This window comes from Mercurialis annua, linkage group LG2 (assembly GCF_937616625.2).
Source record: "Mercurialis annua linkage group LG2, ddMerAnnu1.2, whole genome shotgun sequence".
Lineage (NCBI taxonomy): Eukaryota > Viridiplantae > Streptophyta > Magnoliopsida > Malpighiales > Euphorbiaceae > Mercurialis > Mercurialis annua.
In genome coordinates, this window is record NC_065571.1 from 14,562,412 (window position 1) to 14,585,759 (window position 23,348).

Below are 23,348 nucleotides of genomic sequence, written 5' to 3' on the forward strand. Positions count from 1 at the left end.
CGTGGCATAAACGCCTAGGACATCCAAACTCTAATGTACTACATGATTTGTTAAATTCTGGTTTACTTGGGAATAAAGAGTCACCATCCCTTAATGCTATTCAATTTGATTGCAGTTCTTGCAAACTCGGCAAAAGTAAAACTTTGCCATTCCCCACACATACTCCAAACGTAATTCAGCCTTTTGATATGATCCATAGTGATGTATGGGGTATGGCACCTGTTATTTCTCATGCTAATTACAAGTATTTTATCACTTTTATTGACGATTATAGTCGTTTTACATGGATCTATTTTTTGCATTCTAAAGATGAAGTTTTTTCTGTTTTTAAACTTTTTCATGCGTATATTCAAACTCAATTTTCTACCAATATTAAAATGATTCGTTCTGACAACGGGGGTGAGTATATGTCTCATTTATTTCAAGAATATTTGCAAACTAATGGTATAATATCTCAACGGTCTTGCCCTTCAACCCCACAACAAAATGGGTTGGCTGAAAGGAAGAACCGGCATCTGCTTAACATGGTTCGCACTCTTTTATTAGAGTCCTTTGTGCCCTCTCGTTTTTGGTGTGAAGCACTTTCAATTGCTGTCCACCTTATAAATAGATTGTCCTCTCCCTCATTAAATTATGCATCTCCTTTTACTAGATTATTTGGTCATTCTCCAACATATTCTAACCTTCGTACCTTTGGTTGTATATGCTTTGTCCATCTCCCTGCACATGAACGCACAAAATTCACTGCTCAGTCAGTTAAATGTGCTTTTCTTGGATATTCTGCACATCATAAAGGTTTTATTTGCTATGATTCTAATCTACGTCGTATTCGGGTTTCTAGATATGTGATTTTTTTAAAACCAATATTTCTTTTCAACTCACCTTGATAATACTATTCCTTCATATTCTGTTCTGCCATCATTTACTAACCCTGCTGCAGATTTTTTGCCTTCTAAGCCGCTCTTGGTTTATCAATGACGCACATCCAGAACATTAGATCAGAATAATGCACCTCTGGAGCCCTCACAAGCTCATTCCTTGACTGCTGAACATGTTCCAGCAGCACCTGCTCCTCTCAAGCGCAGTGCACGCGTTAGTAAACCACCAGATAGGTATGGTTTCACCCCTCCTTTATCATTAACAGCCACCTTGTCTTCTGTTCCTATTCCTACATCTTATAAACAGGCCATGGAACATGAATGTTGGCGTAAAGCTATTGATGCAGAATTTTTAGCACTTGCGCAAAATCAGACTTGGGATGTTGTTTCATGTCCCCCGTCGGTGAAACCTCTTGGAAGTAAATTGGTGTTTTCCATTAAGCTTTGTTCTGATGGATCTATAGACCATTATAAGGCCCAGTTGGTGGTTCTTGGCAATAAGCAATAGTACGGCCTAGACTACGATGAGACCTTCGCACCAGTCGCCAAGATGACCACCGTGCGAACCATACTAGCTCTGGCTGCATCTCAGTCATGGCCTTTACATCAAATGGATGTTACGAATGCATTCTTACACGGTGATCTGAAGGAGCAAGTTTACATAAAACTTCCTTTTGGTATGTCTACTCCCTCACATAATATTATTTGCAAATTAAATCGCTCTTTATATGTCTTGAAGCAGGCACCACGTGTCTGGTTTGAAAAGTTCCGATCTACTCTCCTTGGATTTTCTTTTACACAAAGTCAGTATGACTCCTCGCTGTTTCTCCAAAGAACATCCAAGGGTATCACTATCCTCCTTGTTTACGTTGACGACATCCTTCTCACTGGTCTCGATATGGAGGCAATCTCCAGAATTCAGAATTTGTTGCATTCTGCTTTTCACATGAAGGACCTCGGTCAACTGACCTATTTTTTAGGATTAGAGGTGCATCATCGGCCTCAAGGAATCTTCTTGAATCAACACAAGTATATTCAAGATTTAGTTAATTTGGCTCGCCTAAAAGACGCTACATCTGTTGAAACTCCAATGGAAATTAATGTGAAATATAGACGTGACGAGGGAGAGATCCTCGAGGATCCTACTTTATATCGGAAGTTGGTTGGTAGTCTTATCTATCTTACCATCACTAGACCATACATCTCTTATGTTGTCCATACTGTTAGCAAATTCATGCAAGCCCCACAACATCTCCATCTATCTGCGGTCCGACGCATCATTAGGTATGTCCTTGGCACACCTAGTCGTGGACTACTGTTTCCTCGTGGTTCTTCACTACAACTACAAGCTTACACCGATGCTGATTGGGCAGGCTGCCCGGACACTAGGAAATCTACTACTGGATGGTGTATGTTTCTAGGAGATGCTCTTATCTCTTGGAAATGTAAGAAACAAGACTCAATTTCCAAATCCTCTACTGAGGCAGAATATCGGGCCATGTCTGCTGCATGCTCTGAGGTCATTTGGCTACGAGGTCTCCTTACAAAGCTTGGTATCCCACAAGTTCAACCTACTCCTTTACATGGAGACAACACCAGTGCAATACAAATTGCTGCCAACCCAGTCTACCACGAGCGCACGAAACACATAGAGGTTGACTGTCACTACATTTGGAGCCTATGACCACCAAGTTATCACCCTCCCACATATCTCTACCACACTACAAATCGCAGATATCTTCACAAAATCAATGACACGTCAGCGCCACAATTTTCTGGTTAGCAAATTGATGCTTGTAGATTTACCAGCATCAATTTGAGGGGGGATGTCAAAGGAATTAGCTAAATTATAGCTGGTCATTTACTGCCTACATATTTCATGCCTTAAAGAATTATTTTGCCATTTAAACCAGCATATTTTATGCCATGTATAGTTGTCTTTCACATATGTAAATCTTTTATTCTTTCCTAAATAGGTTATAGTGGTTGTTGAATATATTTTGTACATGATTTCAGGGCTGAATATCAGCTTGTATTATTGATTTAAATAAAGAGAATTCTCCTCCATCAGAGGATACTTTTTGCTCAACAATCTCTAAATTGACAGTTATGCGCTCGGACAGCTAGCCTTATACGTGCGCACAACACCTCAACCCCGGGAAAACTGATTCTTGGGCCGTTCCGACGTGCTTATATGGCCCAAAATGCCGCAAAAGCACTAATTTAACGTCCTAGTACACGTATAAACAATCAAATCACAATTCAGACGTATAATTCGATCAATCGGATCGATAACCGTTTATAAATAAATATATATTCAAAATATATCAAAATAAACGTAGAATACGAAATTAATAACTTGATTAATCGAGTATTAGGAGAAAAAACGAAGTTACAATCGAGAAAAAAATGGTTTCCGTTCGAAACCCTAGGTTTCATATTCACAGAGAGCTAAGTAGCTCTATTTAGGTTTTAAAAATGAAGAAATGGTTTTTGTAACCTTTTTGAATTCATAACTTAACATATATATGTGTTTGACTAAAGTGCGTTTAATACTAGATCAATCATGCATTTTAATTAAACTTCTTAATTAGTCGTCCGTAACTCACACGGAAACGACTTTCAAATTTCATGATACTTTACCCAAAATTTCAATAAAATATAAAACGAATAAAAATATAATTTTTTATTCACATCGGACTTATATTTTATATTGAATAAATCATCTAAGATTTATTAGGTCTATATCAACCTTACTTGATAAAATTTCTACATCCAAACTTTATCAAAAATTAACGATAACCTTGTTATTTATATTGCGAATATTGAAACCGGAAATATTTGCTCGGGACTTATAAATTATTTTATTTCTAATTTATAAGCTTTTTTTAGTCCCGATAATTATATAAATATTCAAATTTAAATTCTCAAAATTTAAATTTGAAATTCTATAGCGACAATATATTTTTAGGGACACTTGTAAATTAAATTTACTTTTAAATTTATTTTACGTACTCCCGTCTATAAACTATTAGACATATGGCATTTTTTAATCCCTTAAAATTACGGAATGTTACATTTTCTCCCCATTTTATAAATTTGTCCTCGAATTTACATATTCTTGTTCTCTTACTTACATAGCCAAACGATAATCTTCCGTACCAAGTTATATGCTTTCCATAGCATAAATACTATATCTATTATCTGTCAATAGTTGAACACTAACTACTTTCTGTATATAAACTTTTGCATCACACAACTTTACAGATCGTATACTTTTCTTACTAGTATACGAACGCTTATCATTTGAATCTTACAGTTCTCTTCTGATTTTGATTGATTTCGTTAGAAAATATTTCAAATATTTCAAATATCTCATATCATTCAAAATCGGTTAATTTAGCTCACTCATAAATGACAACTTTTTTGGTTTGATCCAAGAATGGCCAGAAAAGGTTTTAATTACCCAAAAATGGGCTAAACTCGCCGATTTTGAAACATTTAGTTATAACTGACAAAACCCGCAAACTTTTGGTATATTATTGGAACTAACCTTTTATTAATTTTTAAAAAAAAATTTAACATTCAATTCAACTTTTTAAAAAAACTATTAGATCTGATGTTTTTTTTTGCTGTGATTAAAAAAAGACTTAATTGCACCAAAAATCATCAACTCTCGCATGTTTTTGGTATTTAACATAATCTTTTTTTCTTGGCATATTTAACATTAACTTTCAGTTTTTGACATATTTGTCCAAGATTGCGTTTCGTTTGAAAAATTGTGCTGGTTTGGATGCAAAACGGCGTCGCTTTACATCCAAAACGACGTCGGTTTACATCCAAAATGGTCCCGCAGACAAATATGCCAAGAAAAAAAAAGATTATATTAAATACCAATACCCGCTCTAACGAATAATAATTTCTAATTTAAATTATTAATCCGCGATAAATGAAATAGGGCCACTTTGGTCTATATCTTTATTATTTTAATTTAATTTGGGTTTCCCCGATTTTATTTTCCCAAATTAGGACACGTGAAACCATTTAATTCTTTTAAAACTATAGGGGTATTACAAATTAACAATGAAGATTAAAGAAAAAAAAAGAAATTAACTCAAAACATCCTCATCATTTGTACTACTAGCAACCATAGCTTCTTATGAAATTACAAATTTTGATGGTTTTATCTTATAATTTTCAATTTTTTAACTCGGTATGAACCAATGAAATATGTAATTTTGTTCTGATTCAATTATAAACTTGGCGCATTTGAATATTCTTAAACAAATTGCATTGAACAATGATTGTTACAAAGAAAATATAGTTAGTAATTCATTTATGTTTCGGTCTCGATGCACTTTAAGCATATTTATTTAGATAGACATCGGCTTGCACATTTTCAAATTGCGATAATAACATAGTTTTACTCTACAATGAAGGTCCACCACAGGGCTCCTTGAATCTGAAACTTGGACCTCCTTTACGTGGTAGAAACTTCTTTCAAATTTTAAACAAGCGGTGAACTTTCATTTTGATTCTCTACTTTCATCTTCTTATCCAGTAAACACATTTCTTTCCACACAAGTTGTGGATGCATTCAGATTTCTTAGGCTCTCCATTTTCCAGTACATTAAACATGAACTCTCTTCCATGTCCATAAAATTCTTTAAGTAATTTTTTTGAGAAATTTGGCGTTAACTTTTCACATAACTAACTGACTTATACTATTTTATAATTTTATAATCATTAATCAGGAATCGTTCAACCGCGTTTCTTGTATAAATTTTAAGTTAAAAGGCTTATACATTTTTAAGGTATTTTATCTCTATTAAATATTAAACCTGAACAAATTCATTCCTTTTTTTAAATATTACCACCTTTTTAACTTTTACTCTCATCCTAATGATGCTCTATGTGCATTTGCTTTATTTCCCTTTTTTTTCTATCATTTGTATCGTCAGAAATTGATTTTCGTGGATACCTTATAGCTTTTGGCAGTTGTTTTTCTTTCGGTAATTTAGATTTGTTATAGTCAAATCCACCATATTTTCCAGATTGACAAACCAACTTGCATTGTTTCTCGCAAACTACAGGATCATTAGACCTGATGCGACGCATACATTGCGAATTACAATCTTTGTAACAAGCATTATCGATATCTATACGACTGAATTTCCATTGCCATTTCCAAGACTCTCCAACTTCTATACATAGAAACATCACAAATAGGGTGATTACAATTTTACTTGCGATTGCTGCTTCTATTTATTATTAAAGTACGTGTTGAGAGCTATATGATGTATGTTGGGTGTTGTTCTTTTTACGTTTTGTATTTTGAACTGAATAAGAAAATATTTAAGAATTATTTTGACTTAAGGAGTTGTACATGTTTCTTTCTTAAATAGTTTGAGAGAGATCAAACTATTTGTTATGGTTTCTGTTGGCTATTTGCTACATTTATGGCATGTAGGCAAGTTAGGATTAAATAATTGATGTATTTTAGTTAATTATTGATATGAACCATTATGTATTAGGATAAACTGAGTTTGTTGACAAATTTTCAACTAAAGAGCAAATCCAAAATTAGGGGTGGCAAAAAATTCGGTCAAACCGATTAACCGAACCAAAATCAAAAAACCGAACTGAAAATGTGGTTAACCGGTTCAAGAGTTTAGGTTTAGATTTTATTTTTTGATTTTTATGATTAATAGTTGAAGTTTAGGTTTTGGAGTTTTAAGAAAACCGCGGTTAACCGATTTATAAATAATAGTTATATGACTAAAAACCGTAAAACCCAAAAACCGAACCGTTTTAAATGGTTAACCGATTTAATGATTAACCGTTTAAGATTTTAGGTTTATATTTTAAATTTTAAAAGTCGTACTACTATTGATTGGTTTATAAATTACCTCTATAGACCGGTTAACCGGTCCATGCTCATCCCTATCCAAAATCATAAACAATATTGAATATTCATTAGTTAAGTTGTTATTGTTGTTTACTTATTACAGAATAATTGTATAACTAATTATTTTAAAAATAAAAATATTAAGTCAACTTAGTTTGTTTGTTATCTATGAATAGTATTTTTTTTTAATTTGAGATGTCTTTATGTTTTTTCAAACTTGACATTTCTTCACCATATTTAGATGATATATACATAAACAATCTTAAACGGCCCGAAAAGTTTTGGACATAAAATAGCCCGAAATAATTTTTTTTTTCAAATAAGATCTCAAATTGATTTTACTTACAAATAAACTCTTTTCATTTATGGTTTGATAATTACTCTTCTTTGGAAATAAGAAATTTGACATAAATAGTTAAAGATTTTGTCATAAATTACTCTTTTATTTGTTATAGAAAGAGAAATTAATGGCTTCATTAATATATTACTTGGTCATTATAATTCATTAGATTAGTGAGTTTTATAAAATTAAAATATAATAATTAGTATTTAAAAAGAATACACATTTTAACAATTTATATATAAATTCATATCATTTTTTATATCAATAATAATTTATATTATTTTTTTATATGACATTTATATTGACTTTTGTATGACATTTATATTGATTATTCTGCATTTTTTCAGTTTTATATTAATAATTATATATATATATATATATATATATATATATATATATATATATATATATATATATATTTAAGAATAATATATAAAAATGATATTATATTTAATAATTCATTTTTTATTTTTCAGTTTTAAATGATATTAAATTAAAAATTAATATACAAAAAATGATATTATATTAATTCTATTTTTGCAGCTTTGTATTAATAATTAAACAATAAAAAAATATAAATTTAAAACTAATATATAAAAAATTATATTATATAGTATTTAATAATTCATTATACATATTTGGTAAGATATATGATGAGATTTTATTTCAACAACTATCATTGATAAATATGGAAATGTAGGAGCGGTGAATTAATATTATGAAATTCAATTAATAATTAAAACTATTTATCAAAATTTATTATTAAATATGAAATAAAATAAAATAAATTAATTTTTAATTTAGCTAATAAAATTAAAGTATAAATATATTTCCAAAATCATATTAGTCAATTTTAAATATGAATATAGTTGATATGGAAACAAATGATTTGATTTAATTGCAAATTTTCCATTTTTACCTAAATTTTTGTTACCAAATATTAAATATTTTACATAAATAGTAAATCTTTCAATTGATTATATTAATTTTAGTATGGAAACATTGAATAAAAGAAAAAATAATTTAAAAAGGTAAGAAAAATTAAAAAATTAAATTCATAAAAAATTAAATTATACATGCTTTTATATTTATTTAAATTTAGAATTTTAGGGTTTAGGGTTTTGTAATTTAGGGTTTAGGTTTAAGTTTTGGGGTTTAGGGTTTAGGGTATTAGGGTTTAGAGTTTAGGATAAGTTTTATATTTATACATGCATTTATATTTGTTTGAGTATATCAAAATTTATAATTAAAAGTATGATATTAGGTAAAATAAATTATTTGAGCAATTTTATTTTATTTCTATAGATATTGTGATTTGATCGAGATTTTTTATTTTTTTATTGAAATCAAGTTGAGCTTGATCGAGATTTTGTATTCAAGTTCTACCTCTCGGGATGTTTTATGAACACGAGTTTGAGCTTGAAAATTTAAACTCGTTCTAGTTTGAGTTTTGTTTACACTGGCCCAAAAAGAGCTCATATGGGCTAATTTAGGTTTTTGAGCCCAAAAGTCATCAACTATCCTTTTATTCGTATCTTAACTTAGTAGTTATCTTTTTGTGTCATTATCTTATTTTTAGTCATTATCTTAGTTATTTAGCTTAATATTTATCTAAATAAGAGATTGTATCTCACTAAACTAGGTTTTCTATTTTAGGGTTTGTCCCTTATAAATAGCTAGCTTTAGGTTGTATTAGCTACAACTCAAATCAATCAACAAATACAACTTCAAAGCCCTGCGCTTTTCTATCCCCAACCCCCGCGGTTGGTTAATTTAGGAGTAGGAGTAGTTTAAACAATAATCTTGCTTGGGTTTCTTAACCTCCAGATTAATGTTTTAATTTAGTTTAATCAAACCCTGTTCAACGTTTCGGACCGAACCGGTTAAAGCATCGAGCTGTAAAGTACCCATCTATAAATTCAAAAATTCGAGTATGGAAATATTTTCCTGCGAACATCTTTTGGCGACTCCACTGGGGACGCGTTTATGGTGAGCACAAAAACCGAAACTACGAAGAAAAGTTACAGGTGCACTCGTTCAAGTAGCCGAGTGTAATAACCTAAATTTTTGAGGTATTACGTGTAGAGCCACGAGGCATAATCGTAAAGATTAAGAACGAGAAAATCAGATTAGGATTGGATAATAAGGACTTAGACCGAAGAGGGTCTATTGGAATTATCGTAGGATAATTATCTAAATGGAAAATTATTATGCGATAAATTGGATTTAATTGAGACAAAAAGGGAATAAAATAAAATAAGTTGGAAAGCCAGAGCTAATAATATTCACGTCAAGGTCCATGAAATATTATTAATAAATGATCGTCAAAGTTTCGTAAGTATACGAAATCGTTTTAGAAGAAAGTTTGACGACTAGTTAAGAATAAGGGTTAAAGTGCAAATTAGCCACTTTAAGGGCTAAAGTGGACTTTTAACCACAAAATTCCGGAGGAAGTTGTGTTTTACTCTATTTTCTCAAGATAAGAAAATAATATCGATAAAGTGGTTATCGATAGTCATTGATATGAAAATTGGACGAAAAAGTGAGAAAAAGTGCAAATTAGCTCAAAATGGAAATTTGAGCGTTTTTGGCCAAAATTGCCAACATAAATTGTTGAAAAGTGATATTATAATATATGATACTAGTATTATTTATTTGGAAAATAAATAATACGGAATTTATCGAGAATCAAAAGATTAAGCGATTAGTGGACTAAATCGGACGAAAGAAAAGTTAGAAATTGAAGCGAAAGAAGGTGGCAACTAAAAGGACTAAAAGAGATACTTTGTCAACATATAAATATCAAAGGCATATGATTTAAGATGAGAAACCCCTCATTTTCAGCAATCAAAAACGTGATGATCATCTTCTTCATGAAAGAAAATTTCAAATGCCCATAACTTTTTCGTTTCTCATCGGAATTGTGTGATTCTTGCGGCCACGGAACGAGGAAAGAATCCTCTACGGATCTATGGTTTCAATTTGAGGTAAGAAAACCAACTTGAAGTTAGGGTTTCTGAGTTTGAATTTCTGTTTTGAAGTTTAATTTGGGGGCTTTGAATGTTTGGTGTTCATAGATGTTTAAGAGCTTGGATGGAGCAATTTTAATGGTGAATCATGAACATAAACCTTCGGTTTTTAGACTTCAACCAAGGTGAGGATTTTCTGAAATTTGTTAGATATTGATTGATGAATTCAATGGTGATTTGGATTAGGGATTCGGCAATTGCATGTTTTGAATAGTGTTTGATGATTGATGCCTTATAGCTATGGAATTGTTTTGTTGTGAAGTGTAATGATGGAATGAATGTGGAGCTTAGGTTTCAGCCATTTAGATGGGGTGATGATATTATTGATAACTAATGATAATAAGCATGAATTAAGGATGGCATAGCTGAATTAATAGTAGGTTTTGATTGTTTAAGTTGAATGAAATTTTGACATGAACATAAGGTATAAGTTCGGCCAAGTTGTGAAGTTCATGTCTAAGTGTTTTGAATGATGAATATATATGGAATGCATATGTTTGTGATAGAGTAATAGGGTCTGGATTTTGTTAATGTTGGAATGTGATATCGATAGGCTAGCCTCGATGCATAATAAGTTGTGATACGAATCAACGCAAACTAGTTTACGTTTTGCAGAAAGTTTTTATGCAAAACAGCCATGTTGTGAGGACTACATTCAGAGTTGTATAAATTCAAATCAAGTTCCGTTTGTTGGTACGGAAACTTTGAGATGTTAACTACAATTGTCTAGCTTTAAGTTTTTTCTAATTCTGCCTCTAAGATGATCAAATTGAGCAGAACATTTTATTGTTCAGAGCAGGTCTGCAGTTTTAGGACAGCCCTATGTAAAAACCTTATGGGCTAGATTCCAACACCCTCGGGTGCTAGTTTTAGTCCGAGACCTAAACAAAAGTTGTAGGCGACATTCCAAATTTTAAGAATGTCAACTTTGTTTGGAGGTCGGACTATTTTAAATAAGCGGTTTCGATAGCCGAAGTTGGCTAGAAACATAATTTTGATTAAGTTAATAATAGCTAGAATTTTATTAATTCTTGCTATTATTATATTTGCGTAGATCGGACGAGCGATTATCGACAAGATTTGAGGCAAATGGATCGAGATGTCGTCATTCTTATTTGAAGATTTTGGATAGCAAGTGGTGAGTACACTTTAAATTACTCGCTAATATTCATAAAGCTACGTATATTAATACGAAAAGCTATATGAATATTTATATATTTGAAATGTTTGTTTTTAAAATGTATATGTATGTATGTTTCGAAAATGATATTTTATCGTATTGTGCTATTTTGACAATAACATAAATAAATGAAAAGAATATATATATATGTTTAAACATCGGGGATGGGTAAAGTAATATAATATGAACCGAACCAAATATAAATAAAAAGAATATAGTATATTCCTATATGTACTATTATGCAAATATTTATAAAGAAACTTAGTACGTTCCTATACGTACTATTAATCATAATAAATATCCATATGTGCGTGTGTTATTAATGTATGCTGTAGAGTGTTTTGTGCATGTCATGGTCCATAAAGGATCAATACAACAGAACGAAAAATACAAAATCAACTGGAAACGTAAAATGAGAATTGTACTATGGTACACCCAACAATAAGAACTAAGATACGAGGTTGGACTCGGTAGAACTATCCCGGGACCCGTATCTCATTTATTCTCGATAATAGTCCTCGGGACTTATACGAAATAAAAAGTAAGTATACATCGATAAATTGTACGAAACAAGATCGTGAAGCAATACGGAACAAACTTCCCTATTAAATGTCAATAGAAATTATATGAATCGATAGTTAAGTTCAAAAGACCTGCAGGGTGCAGAGTCCGAATGCAGACACGAAGGTAACTCGGTTGAACTATCTCGGGACCCGTGTCTAAGGAGTAACTCGGTTGAATTATCTCGGGACTCCTATCGATTGTTTGGGATTGAGAGATGGTACAAGTAACTCGGTTGAATTATCTCGGGACTGTACCATATGGTTGAAGGTAACTCGGTTGAACTATCTCGGGATCCAACCATAAGGATCAAGTCACAAGGGACTTGCCAATGATTTAATTTGATTTAGAATCATGATGATATAACCTAAGATATAAGATTCGGTCGAAATCTAATGCAACAAAACGAGACAGAAAAATATCAATATCATAATAAGAAATCAAGGACGACAAATACTTATAAACTATAAGTTTATGAAATAAACAAAGAGTTATGAAGGAAAGTAAAGAAGATATGCAATATGATGTCAAAAGATTATTTTTGATATATAGAATGGGTTTTAATGGATTTTAACCCTTTATGTGATATTACGTGTAATTTGGTGAACTCACTCGGTTTTATACTGACCCCGTTGCTCCTCCCATTTTCAGGGATAGCATAATATGATTTGGAGAGTCAATCTTCCGAAATTCTAATTCTCGGAAGTGATTTGTACAAGACGAAAACGAAGGGTTTCATTCTAGCGGTCCGCAGTAGTCTAGATGTTTTTGTATGTATATTTGTACAGCGCATTTTAACTCTGATGTTTTTGTAAAATGGGGTCACATGTATTTTGATATATAAAATATGATTTGATTTGCGAAAAATTTACACAGGTTTTTAGGCTTGCTACGGGTTTCGGAGCTACCACTCCCATTCCCTAGCGCCGGTCGCGACTCATAAATTTGGGTCGTGACACCGAGTCCAATCCGAAGTAGATTGCACACTGTCAGGCGATTCAGACTCAGACTTGAAGAAGATCATGACAAGGGCAACAAGTCATGATTACAGCCGCAAAAGAGGACCGACGCACCTTCCGCTGCGATATTGACCGTCGAGTTTCAACTGCAAAAGGGGATCGACGCACCCCCAGTTGGGACGACGACCGTCGACCTCGACGTCAATGATCCGAAACAAGTACAAGAGGAGGAGATAAATGGCTGTTTGCAACCTACCTCCCACTCGCCCATCACTATCACGTGCCGATTTCATAACTATGCGTAATGAAATAGCCCAGAAAAATCGGCGGGTATTTGATGAGGTGATGAATCAGATGGATGGGGCCATCAAAATAATTCAAAGGGAAAAAAATGCGGATCTTAGTAGCTTAACGAGTGTTGCGAAATTATTGGCGAAAGTCTTGTTAGGGAAATGTATCGCCAAGACTGCCAATAAAGAAGCCGAATTTCTCCTGACACCGAATAAATTCGGAATTCGGAGGATATCGGCCGAGTAAGTTATGTTCTGGCGATTAAGGATACGAAGCTATACAACATGCTATTTTCGCTAAAGTTTTGAATCGGTCGCAAAATATTAAATTAGACCGATCAAACACTATTTCAGTATACATGATCAAAATTAATGGTTGGTACTTGTGGTTGTATCAAGTATTTCAGTCCTACAGCGGATCACATGGTTTTAAGATTTACATCATGATGATGATGTTGATATCGGCAAAGTTAAGGGTTAATGTTTATGCATGTAAAAAATTGATGGTTAAAAGTGCGATTTAATATGCAATCAATTTAAAGGAAACAATGTCAACCGAATCAAGATGACCAAGACTACATATATATTCATATATATCGCTAACTTTAATAAGGATTGCCCATCACTGTTGGATTTTGGAATATGTGGCTGGTCAAATTTATGAAAAATTCTATCGGTCTGCTAATCGATTTAAAAGGAAAAAGAGATCGATACATTTTAAAATTCAAGAGAGAGATTTTACAGCCGAGTAAAATATTTTTTTTTTTTAGAATAATGAAAATTTTATTAATAGGGAAATAAAAATACAACTTGATCAAATATTGAATATATCAATACATTCAAGAGGTACAATAATAGAATATCAGTAAAATAACAAAAAATTATATCTAATTTCTTCAATCGCATTGACGGAGCTCTTTGAATGTGCAACTCGGCGATCCGTCCGCTCCACTCGAAGGTTATTTTAAACCACAAATCGACTCTTTGGTCTTTGAATGAGTCCGATTGAGAGGATATTAGAAATAAAATTTCTACTGATAGCACTTCAGATCTACGTTCCGTAGATAATCCCATCAAGGAAATAGCAAAACCCATAAAGGGTAAGAGGCAGAACTCCACTAAGGAAGACAAAACATCCATAAAGGAAGAAAGAAAAAACCAACAGATCTCAGATCTGTGATTATTGACGTAAAATAAACTAAATACAAGATTTAAAGAGAAAACGAGAAGGTAAGGAGGTGATTTTGAACCAAACAATGGCCAAAATCACCTCCCTCTTGTTGCGGATAGGGTTTCTGAAAAGAAAGAGAGAATTTAGAGAGATGAGAGAGGAAGTCAGCCGAGTAAAATATTACCTCGGCTAAACTGTGTCGCTTAATAATTTTTCGATCCATGACCGATTAAATTGCCGATTGAAGCACTAATCGAACATAGCCTCGCTTTAAATATATTCAAGATATGCGATTAAAATACTCTCTTCACCTATCTTGACATTCAACTAAAAAGACGTACCATATGGGCTAATTCGGGTTTTTGAGCCCAAAAGTCATCAACTATGCTTTTATTCTTATCTTAACTTAGTAGTTATCTTTTTGTGTCATTATCTTATTTTTAGTCATTATCTTAGTTATTTAGCTTAATATTTATCTAAATAAGAGATTGTATCTCACTAGACTAGGTTTTCTATTTTAGGGTTTGTCCCCTATAAATAGCTAGCTTTAGGTTGTATTAGCTACAACTCAAATCAATAACAAATACAACTTCAAAGCCCTGCGCTTTTCTATCCCCAACCCCCGCGGTTGGTTAATATAGGAATAGGAGAGGTTTAAACAATAATCTTGCTTGGGTTTCTTAACCTCTAGATTAATGTTTTAATTTAATTTAATCAAACCCTGTTCAATTTTTCGGACCGAACCGGTTAAAGTATCGAGCTTTAAAGTACCCATCTATAAATTCAAAGATTCGAGTATGGAAATATTTTCCTGCGAACAAGTTCAAACTTGTATCATACATTCGAGTTCAAATTGGTGGGATATTTCGTCCCACATGTCATGCCACATAAGATTTTGGTGTCCCAGTCAACAAAAATTGGTCGGATATTTCGTCGATGATGAATTTAAAAAAGAAAAAAAAAAGTAAAACACAAAATCAACGATCAAGCCAAATGGCTATTCAAATTAGGAGTATAAATAAGTCAAGTTGAGTTCGAATTAGACAAAAACTCAATTCAAAGTCTTGAGTTACATTATATTATACAAGTTTTATGTCGAGCTCAAACGTTATATGAGTTGTTCGAGATCAACTCGAAAAGCTCGTGATTCTCAATTTTTAATATCTCTAAATTTAGGTATATAATCATCGTAATTATATAATTTATGTTTTATAATAAAAAAATACATGTAAATTACTAATAATAGTTTTTATTTTTTTTATTCAAATCAAGTTGAGTTTAAGCTTGAACTTGAAAATTTAAACTCATTCGAGCTCGACTTAAAATTTGTATAGCACATTTGAGTTTGAGCTTGAGTTTAGTATAATTTGGTCTCAGCTCGATCCGTTGATTAACCATATTTTCCGGTTTTAATTTTCGATATTCGATTCAAATAATTGGTTTTATCGGTTTTTTACATACCCTCAGTAGATAAGGACAATTTTGCTACTACAAAAATATTTCTTATATTTATTGTTGAATCAAATACGTCCTCTTTAAATTTTAACTTCATGCAAAAAAAGTTATTAATTTAAAGATTGAAAAATTTAAACTATATAAATTTTGACAGATTAATAGTACAAAATTCTCTCATAAATAGTATTATTTTCATAAATATTTTTAAAGTGAATATAAATTAATAATTTAAATTAAAAAAAGATAATGTAATCCAACTATCAAATTGTATGCATGCATCATACAATTTTCTTCAAATTTTATAAAATAATTCTTTTATTATTTGTTGATTTTACTTATATTATATTTCGTATAAAATTGTGGACATGTGTTAAGAGAATAAAAATATTATAAAAAAATTTAATATGTACTAACTTTTTATACAAAAGTTTTTAAATTGAATTTATACGCTAATAATACTATTAATATGGACTCTTTTAAATATTTTATAATAATAAATTATATGAAAAAATAAAGTGTTAATTAGAGAAAACACGGGCTTAACCCAAAATAATTAGATAATTACGGTGTTAATTTTAAAAATTGATATTTGTCATTCTATCTCATATTCTTCAATTCTTAACCTTTCTAATTTCATTTTTTACACTTTCAAAATGAGAAAAATACGATCCTAATCTCTGAGTCTTTCCTCTTCAACTTCGATTGTTTGCTTCCGCCGAGTCGTTTTTCTTCGCTGCGAGTCATCTTCATATTTTTCTAGCCGCCGCTCGTCAAAACAATATGCGGCTCGTCAAAACTATTATCATCATCATCATCCATTGGGTAAATCAGTTTCTTGTTAGGGCTGTGGTTGGAATCTTAATGATTAAAACTGAAAGGGGTTCGAATGGGAGAATTGGAGTGATGGATGGAATTGGATTTGAATTGACAAACGACATCGGTTAAAGTTTGCTCAAGGTGGAATTGGCTTCCTCTGCTCTCTCTGCCTTCTTCTTTCTCAGGTAAATTTACTAAACCCATTTCACATTTTGAATTTTATTTTCTTGTATGTTTTATTTGATGTTTTTTTATTTCAAGTATAATTAATCGTAAATTTTGCTTCTAAATCAGTTTGTTTTAAATTGTTAGAGCTTTAATTTTGGATAGATGGATGTTGGCAGAGCTTTAATTTTGGATAGATGTTGTGCCGCTATACATCGCTGACAGTAGAAATCGTTGTAAGCCCGCTTCCGATGCAAGCCCTCCGCCATCACTGAAGCAGCCAAGCAGCAACCATTGAAGCAGCCACCTTGAATGTAGATAATTATTTTTTGGGCAGGTGCTTTATGTATTACCAGCAAAGTCATTACAGAATCAAGATGAATAAATGCTTATGAGAATAGAACGTTTATGTGTGTAATGTTTCAGGTGTTGGTTAACCAATGGTTATCATTGGGTAAACTGTTGGTTAACTTGTAATAAATTTTTTGGTGCTGCAGTCATTTTCTGTTTTTTTTTGTGAACGACAGTGGTGATATGGTGTTGGTTTGATTTTTTGTTGTTGCACAGCCTGTAATTTTGGTGTTTGAAGAAATGCTTATGAGAATATCTATTGATGTTTGTAATATATTGGGTATTGATTAACTAATGGTTAATATTAGGTAAACCTTTGGTTAACTTGTAATAAATTTTATTTTGAATATATCATTAATAAAATCGTTAGTAAGTCGTTGCTGATTTTTTTTGTTAGTTAATCATTATACCATAAATTGCAATATAGTGTGTGACTTAAGATTGCGATATATTTTGATTTTGTTAGCTATATGTCTTCAGCATAGAATGAGAACTTTCAGTTAGTTAAATTGTGTGTTAATTAATTCACAATATTTTTAGCACACATTTGGTTATTGTTTAATATAACTCAAATGTTATATTGGTAAACCAACAAATAAATCGTTTATCGGTATGTATAATATTTGGTCAGCTTTTGGTTAACTTTTAAAACCTAATGAACTGGTTTAATTCAGTATATAGTTGGTCATCGTTTGGTTGACCATTGGACAACTAATTAATATACTATAAATTTATCAGCGTTTTACTCACAGTTCACTAATAGAGTACTAAATTTATCAGCGTTTAGTAATTTTTTAAAAGGTACAATTTGTTTAAAATACACAATTCAAATTTATCAATAATCTCTATATTCAAAATAAAATTTATTACAAATTAACCAATTGTTTACCAAAGATTAACCATTGGTTAACCAACGCCCGAAACAACAGAGATACTCATAAGCATATATTCAACCACCTAAAGTGCATCATCAAAATCAGACCACCACCGACAACCACCATCATTCACAACCATCAAATTAGACAACTTCTTAAAATCACCCAGAAATTAAATAAGAAAACAAGAGGAACATTAAGCAGAACAACTGCCGCATCCATTGGTGGTGCCATTGCTGATGGTGGGAAGAACGGCGGCGTTTTCACTTATGAGGAGCGACGGCGAGCTGGTAAAATGACATCGCTGCTGGCGTAGATGATACAAAGATGAGATGGAGAAGAGGATATTGCTATAAAGAAGGACGACCTTCATCACGGAACCCAGACTCACCACCGCGGTCTCCACCATCGCGATCTCCACGTCCGCACTGAATCTTCGGATCAATTCGGTTTTCTCTTTGTTGTCTCATGCAATTCTGTTTTTTATTTCTGATTTTGATTTTGAATTTTAATAATTGAGAGAAATATTAGGAATATTTGGTTAATATTCTTACAATTTAGAAAGTATATTTTTGCAACAAATAAAAAGAGAAACGTAATTATCAATTTGAAAACTTAGGCCCGTATCTTTGGGATTATTTATGCTAATAGTGGGTAGTTATCAATTTTTCTCAAAAATAAATAATGTGGGCTCCTATAAATTAGCTAATAATAACACACCATTAAAGACTAAATTATGACATGATAATTTTTTGAGATTTTTAGACAAATACCTACAAAATACTTAAATATTCTCAAGAACACCTGTTGACTAAAATTAATTAAATTTTACAGCTTGACTAATATTTGTTGCAAAAATAAACTTTTATGTTTTGAGAAATACGATTTCTCCAAAAGGTAACAGATCTCTTCCAAAATCACAAAGCCAATATCAGAGATTCATTCAACCGATTTTAACAGCAATTTCTTTCAATTTTAATTAATTGGAGCTTGGGTTTTATAATCAGGAATGAATATGACGATGTGGTAAGGTCTACAAATAAAATTCTGGGTTTGGATGGTGATGTGAAATCTGCATAAGAATTTGCGTAGAAGAATTTCTATTTCAAATAACTAACTGATTTTTGTTGTTGAAGTTTTGGGAGGTTTGAAAGTTTGGGTCTTTTTATGATGGGGTTGAAGAAACTCTTATGGTTTAAGTTGTGGGGTTTTGATTAAAGTTTGAATCGAATTTAGGTATGATTTTTATGAATTCGTTGATTGCAGTATATGACATTGGGTGGTTAAGTTGTGATCTTTGCCTTTTTGGTTTGTCAATTTGTTGGCGTATTCATTGTTAATGGAAATTTATGTAATTTTTAGGATCTTATAATTGAAGGAGCTCCTGGAGAAAATGATGAGGTTATGGAGAAGTTTAAAGACTTGCCTCCTGCTTTGCCAGCTCGGTCTATGTTAAAAGCAAGACTACCAAAACTACAAATTTGATGGAATGTCGACTATTAATCTTCTTTGGATTAAGGAATGCTGCTGATTGTGGTTTATTTAGAATTTTGGTTGAATCAAATTGCTTATAGCCTATAGGTGATAACGGCTTCAAAGATAATATGTATGAAATTTTTGAAATTGCAGGCATCATTAAAGACACTCTTAAGAAAGAAAAGAATTAGCAATCTCTAAAATTGAATTGGATTTGAAAAATGACTAAATATTTATCAAAATAAGTGTACATGTGGGCAAAGAGAATATAATAGAAAAACATGCTGAAATCAACCAAAATGAATATAAATAAAATGTTATTTTTCATGAACAATTTAAAAATTCATTGTTTTTAGACTTGTAACAAATTTCATTGGCATATTATTCAAAAACAAGGATAAAATTATTTCTTTGTTTTATATTTGATAAAAAAATATTTTAATCTAGATTTAATAAATCGTTACCAAAATGGTGTTTGTTAATAGGTTACTAAAAAATTACCAATGTTGTACTTTTGGTAACTGTTTGTTAATAGGTTACAAATATTAACACTGTAAAGTTTGTTAATATGTTATTAAACTGTTACCAACGGCAAATCAACAGGTAACCCATACTCTCATTGTAAGTTTGTTAGTATATTACTAAAACGTTACCAATATTATACTAATCTGTTTCCTATAATTTCACAATAAATTAATAATACATTAACATTAGGTAATACATATTCTCAATGTAAGCTTACCAATGACATACTAAAGAGTTACTAATGGTATACCAATAGGTTATTTATACTCTCACAATAAATTTGATAATAGATTTACTATAATTTACTAAATGGTTACCCATTGGTAACCAAATAAATAATCCCCCAACAATAAAAACACATTTTATATCCAAATTTGACTAATAAAACTTATTTTATCCAAAATTCAAATATTCTAATAGTTTACTAAAATCAAGAAACTTTAAAAAATAAAATGAATTCATAAATGGTAACTAAAGGCTTACTAAATAGTTATTAAATGGTTACCAACAGATAACACAAAAATAATAATAATCCTTAGCTAATTACTACAATTACTAGTATACTATATGAAAGTTTATCAAATTATATATCAAAAATTTACTATTAGATTACCAAATATATACCTATAATTTGTAATAAAGTAAAACATGTACTAAAATATAGTTTACTACTAGTTAACTAACAATGTACTAAATAGGTACTGAATTTATAAAACTAAATAAAAATAACAGCCAATATTCATAGGTTTAGAAACAATCATATACAACAAAATAATCCAAACAAACAACTAAAACTGAAAATCCATATACTAGATAATCACAAATTTTAAATCTTTTTCTTTATTTTTGCCTTTCTCGCTTCCACATTCGTCTTCTTAACTTCAACCTCTTCGTCACTCTCAATATTTTCAACCATCTTCATGTTTCCATATTGATACAAAAGAAATGCAATACGCTTCCGCTGTTGATCAGCAGAAATAATACTTTCACCAAACTTTTTCATCTAGTGGATTCAATCCCTTCATAAGATTCAATTTTTTTTGGCCTTGACAAATGATATTGGCTTGGCATCAGGAACTTTATAATCAGAAGCTATCTTCAAAAGTTGCTGAAATTTGAAGAAGAAAAAAAATTAGTAACCCTTTAGTGAACTGTTAGAAACTATTTAGTAAAAAATAATAGATATGATTAAAATAAAGAGATGTTTTTCCATGTCTGCATTTGAAATGATTCAAAAAATTAAGTTTCACCTGTAAGTAAGATTTTGAAGAAAAACGAGCACAAATTACAATTAAAATGACAGACATATGAGGAAAAAAAGTATAGAATCTGGTAAACTAAAAAATACCATTAGCAAACCTATAGCAAACCATTAAATCTGGTAAGCAGAGAAAACACCATTAGAAAACGTATAGCAAACCACTAATAAAATATAAAAATTATAAAGTACAAATAAAATAATAGACAATCATTAACAAACATTAGGTAAAACTAATTAAGAGTGTCAAATCATCAACATGTAATTTTCTTAGCAAAATGAACAATTTTTTTTAAAAGAATACTAGCCGTAAAAGAGAAACTCACATAATTCTCTCAAAAGTCATACACTAAAGATCATAATCATAGACTTTTAAACTCATTAATGTATGTATATACCCAATTCACTTAACATTCACTAGACATTTATAATAATGGAGTACATAAAATATCTAACACAATTATAACAAGTTTCTGCATGAACAATATATGATCAACAACTTGAAATCTAACCACACACTACCTAAAAACGATTTGAAGCTATACAATTACAATAAACAGAAACAATTTTCTAATCCAAATTTCAACTTGCATACAATTAACAATTTGCATCAATTGAAATGTCCACATATGAAATATTATCATCAACCCCACATAAAATAATCTAATAACAAAATTATTGAATGTTGATTAAGTAAATATTCTTAAAAAAATAGCTTCTAACCTAAGAGATAAAGAAACTAAGAAAATACCATGTTGTTTAAAGTAATTGAACCTCTTTTTTAATGACTCGGGATTATCATCTTCATTAATCATAGAAACACTAGGTTAAATAATCAGATGTTCTACTCAGAATTCTTTTCCCCTCTCTTTTTTAGAACAATAAAAGACAAAATCATTTCTGGCTTTATGCCGATCTGTATTACCAAATTTATCGTCAGCCTATAATCAATACATAAGCGGTCTCTCCACTACGGAAAATGAGTTTACTGTCGGTTTACTTAAAGTCTACTATATTAAGTCTACTTCCATTTCAATTAACATAAACTCACTTAGTCTTAACAAGATGCACATTTTAGGGGAGAAATTAATCAAACATGCACATGTTAAAAGAGTCCAAATAATTTGCTCCTCAAATTGATATGAAGATCATGCCAATCGATGAATGCAAGAGACTGCATTATCTCTAAAAAGACATCTTCAAGAACGTATTAAAATGGTGATTAATATTTTTCCATAAAAAAACTAAAATTAAGAGCATATCAAGGACGGTTTACCTCAATAACATAAACAATAAGAAGCAAAACAATAATTTTCTCAGCGAACGTCTAACGCTCCACAGCATCACGACCAATTTGTCTCCGGTAAGAGAAACTGTCAAACAAAGATCTAAGCTCTTTTAATTTAGCTTTCGCAAAAGGCAACTCTCTAAGGGCACACATGCCATTGATCTTCTTATCAAATAATCCTTGTTGTACAGTACAAAGGTGTATAAATTGGAGACGAGTAACTTGGTGGATCTAAGATCTCGGGACCATACCACTAAGGACGATACGACTTATTATGATATGTTATAAATAAGAATAATTATAAGTTTAAGGTTAGAAGTTTAAGATTAAGGTTTCGATCAGATCAAATACTTTCCTCATATGCTGTGATTGTATATATGTTAAATGTTCTAAAATTCGATTGTGCGTGTTTGAGATGTTTTTAAAATGTGATTATATATAGTTTAATATTTTTTTTTAAATGCGATGCTTATTTTGATAATATGGTAAGTAAAGTATAACTCACTCAGCTTAATAGATGACTCCCCCAATAGTGTATTTTTTAGGTACCTAGATTCTGGACATGGCTAGAAGTCCGTCTTTGACCGAAAGTCCCTTTGGCTATATACAGTCCCGACTTCCATAGTTGCTGCAGTAGTGTGATGTCTAACCAGTGTTGTGGCCTAGTACAGTAACATATTTTTATGATGTCTATAGTTGCTGTCACAGCATATACGCTTTATTTGGCTATGATGATTTTGTTCCACAGAGGTAGATACCTGTTAAGTTATTTTGACACTAGTAGTATATGTCGGGTTAGTACGTATAAGGTACGGAAATG

The 23,348-nt window shown here is 31.2% G+C and overlaps 1 protein-coding gene and 1 long non-coding RNA gene across 2 annotated transcripts; both read left to right on the forward strand.

Moving 5' to 3' along the window:
• Positions 1–1,428: 1,428 nt before the first annotated feature.
• Positions 1,429–5,400, forward strand: LOC126668248 (uncharacterized mitochondrial protein AtMg00810-like). Its single transcript, XM_050361454.1, has 2 exons — positions 1,429–2,539; positions 5,318–5,400. The coding sequence occupies exons 1-2, from the start codon at positions 1,429–1,431 to the stop codon at positions 5,398–5,400; spliced, it is 1,194 nt and encodes a 397-aa protein (XP_050217411.1).
• Positions 5,401–9,974: 4,574 nt separating this feature from the next.
• LOC126670103 (uncharacterized) lies at positions 9,975–11,403 on the forward strand. Its single transcript, XR_007638655.2, has 3 exons — positions 9,975–10,116; positions 10,207–10,283; positions 11,213–11,403. It is a non-coding gene; the product is annotated as an uncharacterized LOC126670103 (long non-coding RNA).
• The last annotated feature ends 11,945 nt before the right edge of the window (positions 11,404–23,348 follow it).

Coding starts and splice junctions, on each gene's coding strand:
- LOC126668248 (XM_050361454.1), top strand. CDS start 1,429: ATGACCACCGTGCGAACCATACTAGCTCTGGCTGCATCTCAGTCATGG. Junction 2,540..5,317: donor GAAACACATAGAGGTTGACT/GTCACTACATTT, acceptor TCTACAATGAAG/GTCCACCACAGGGCTCCTTG.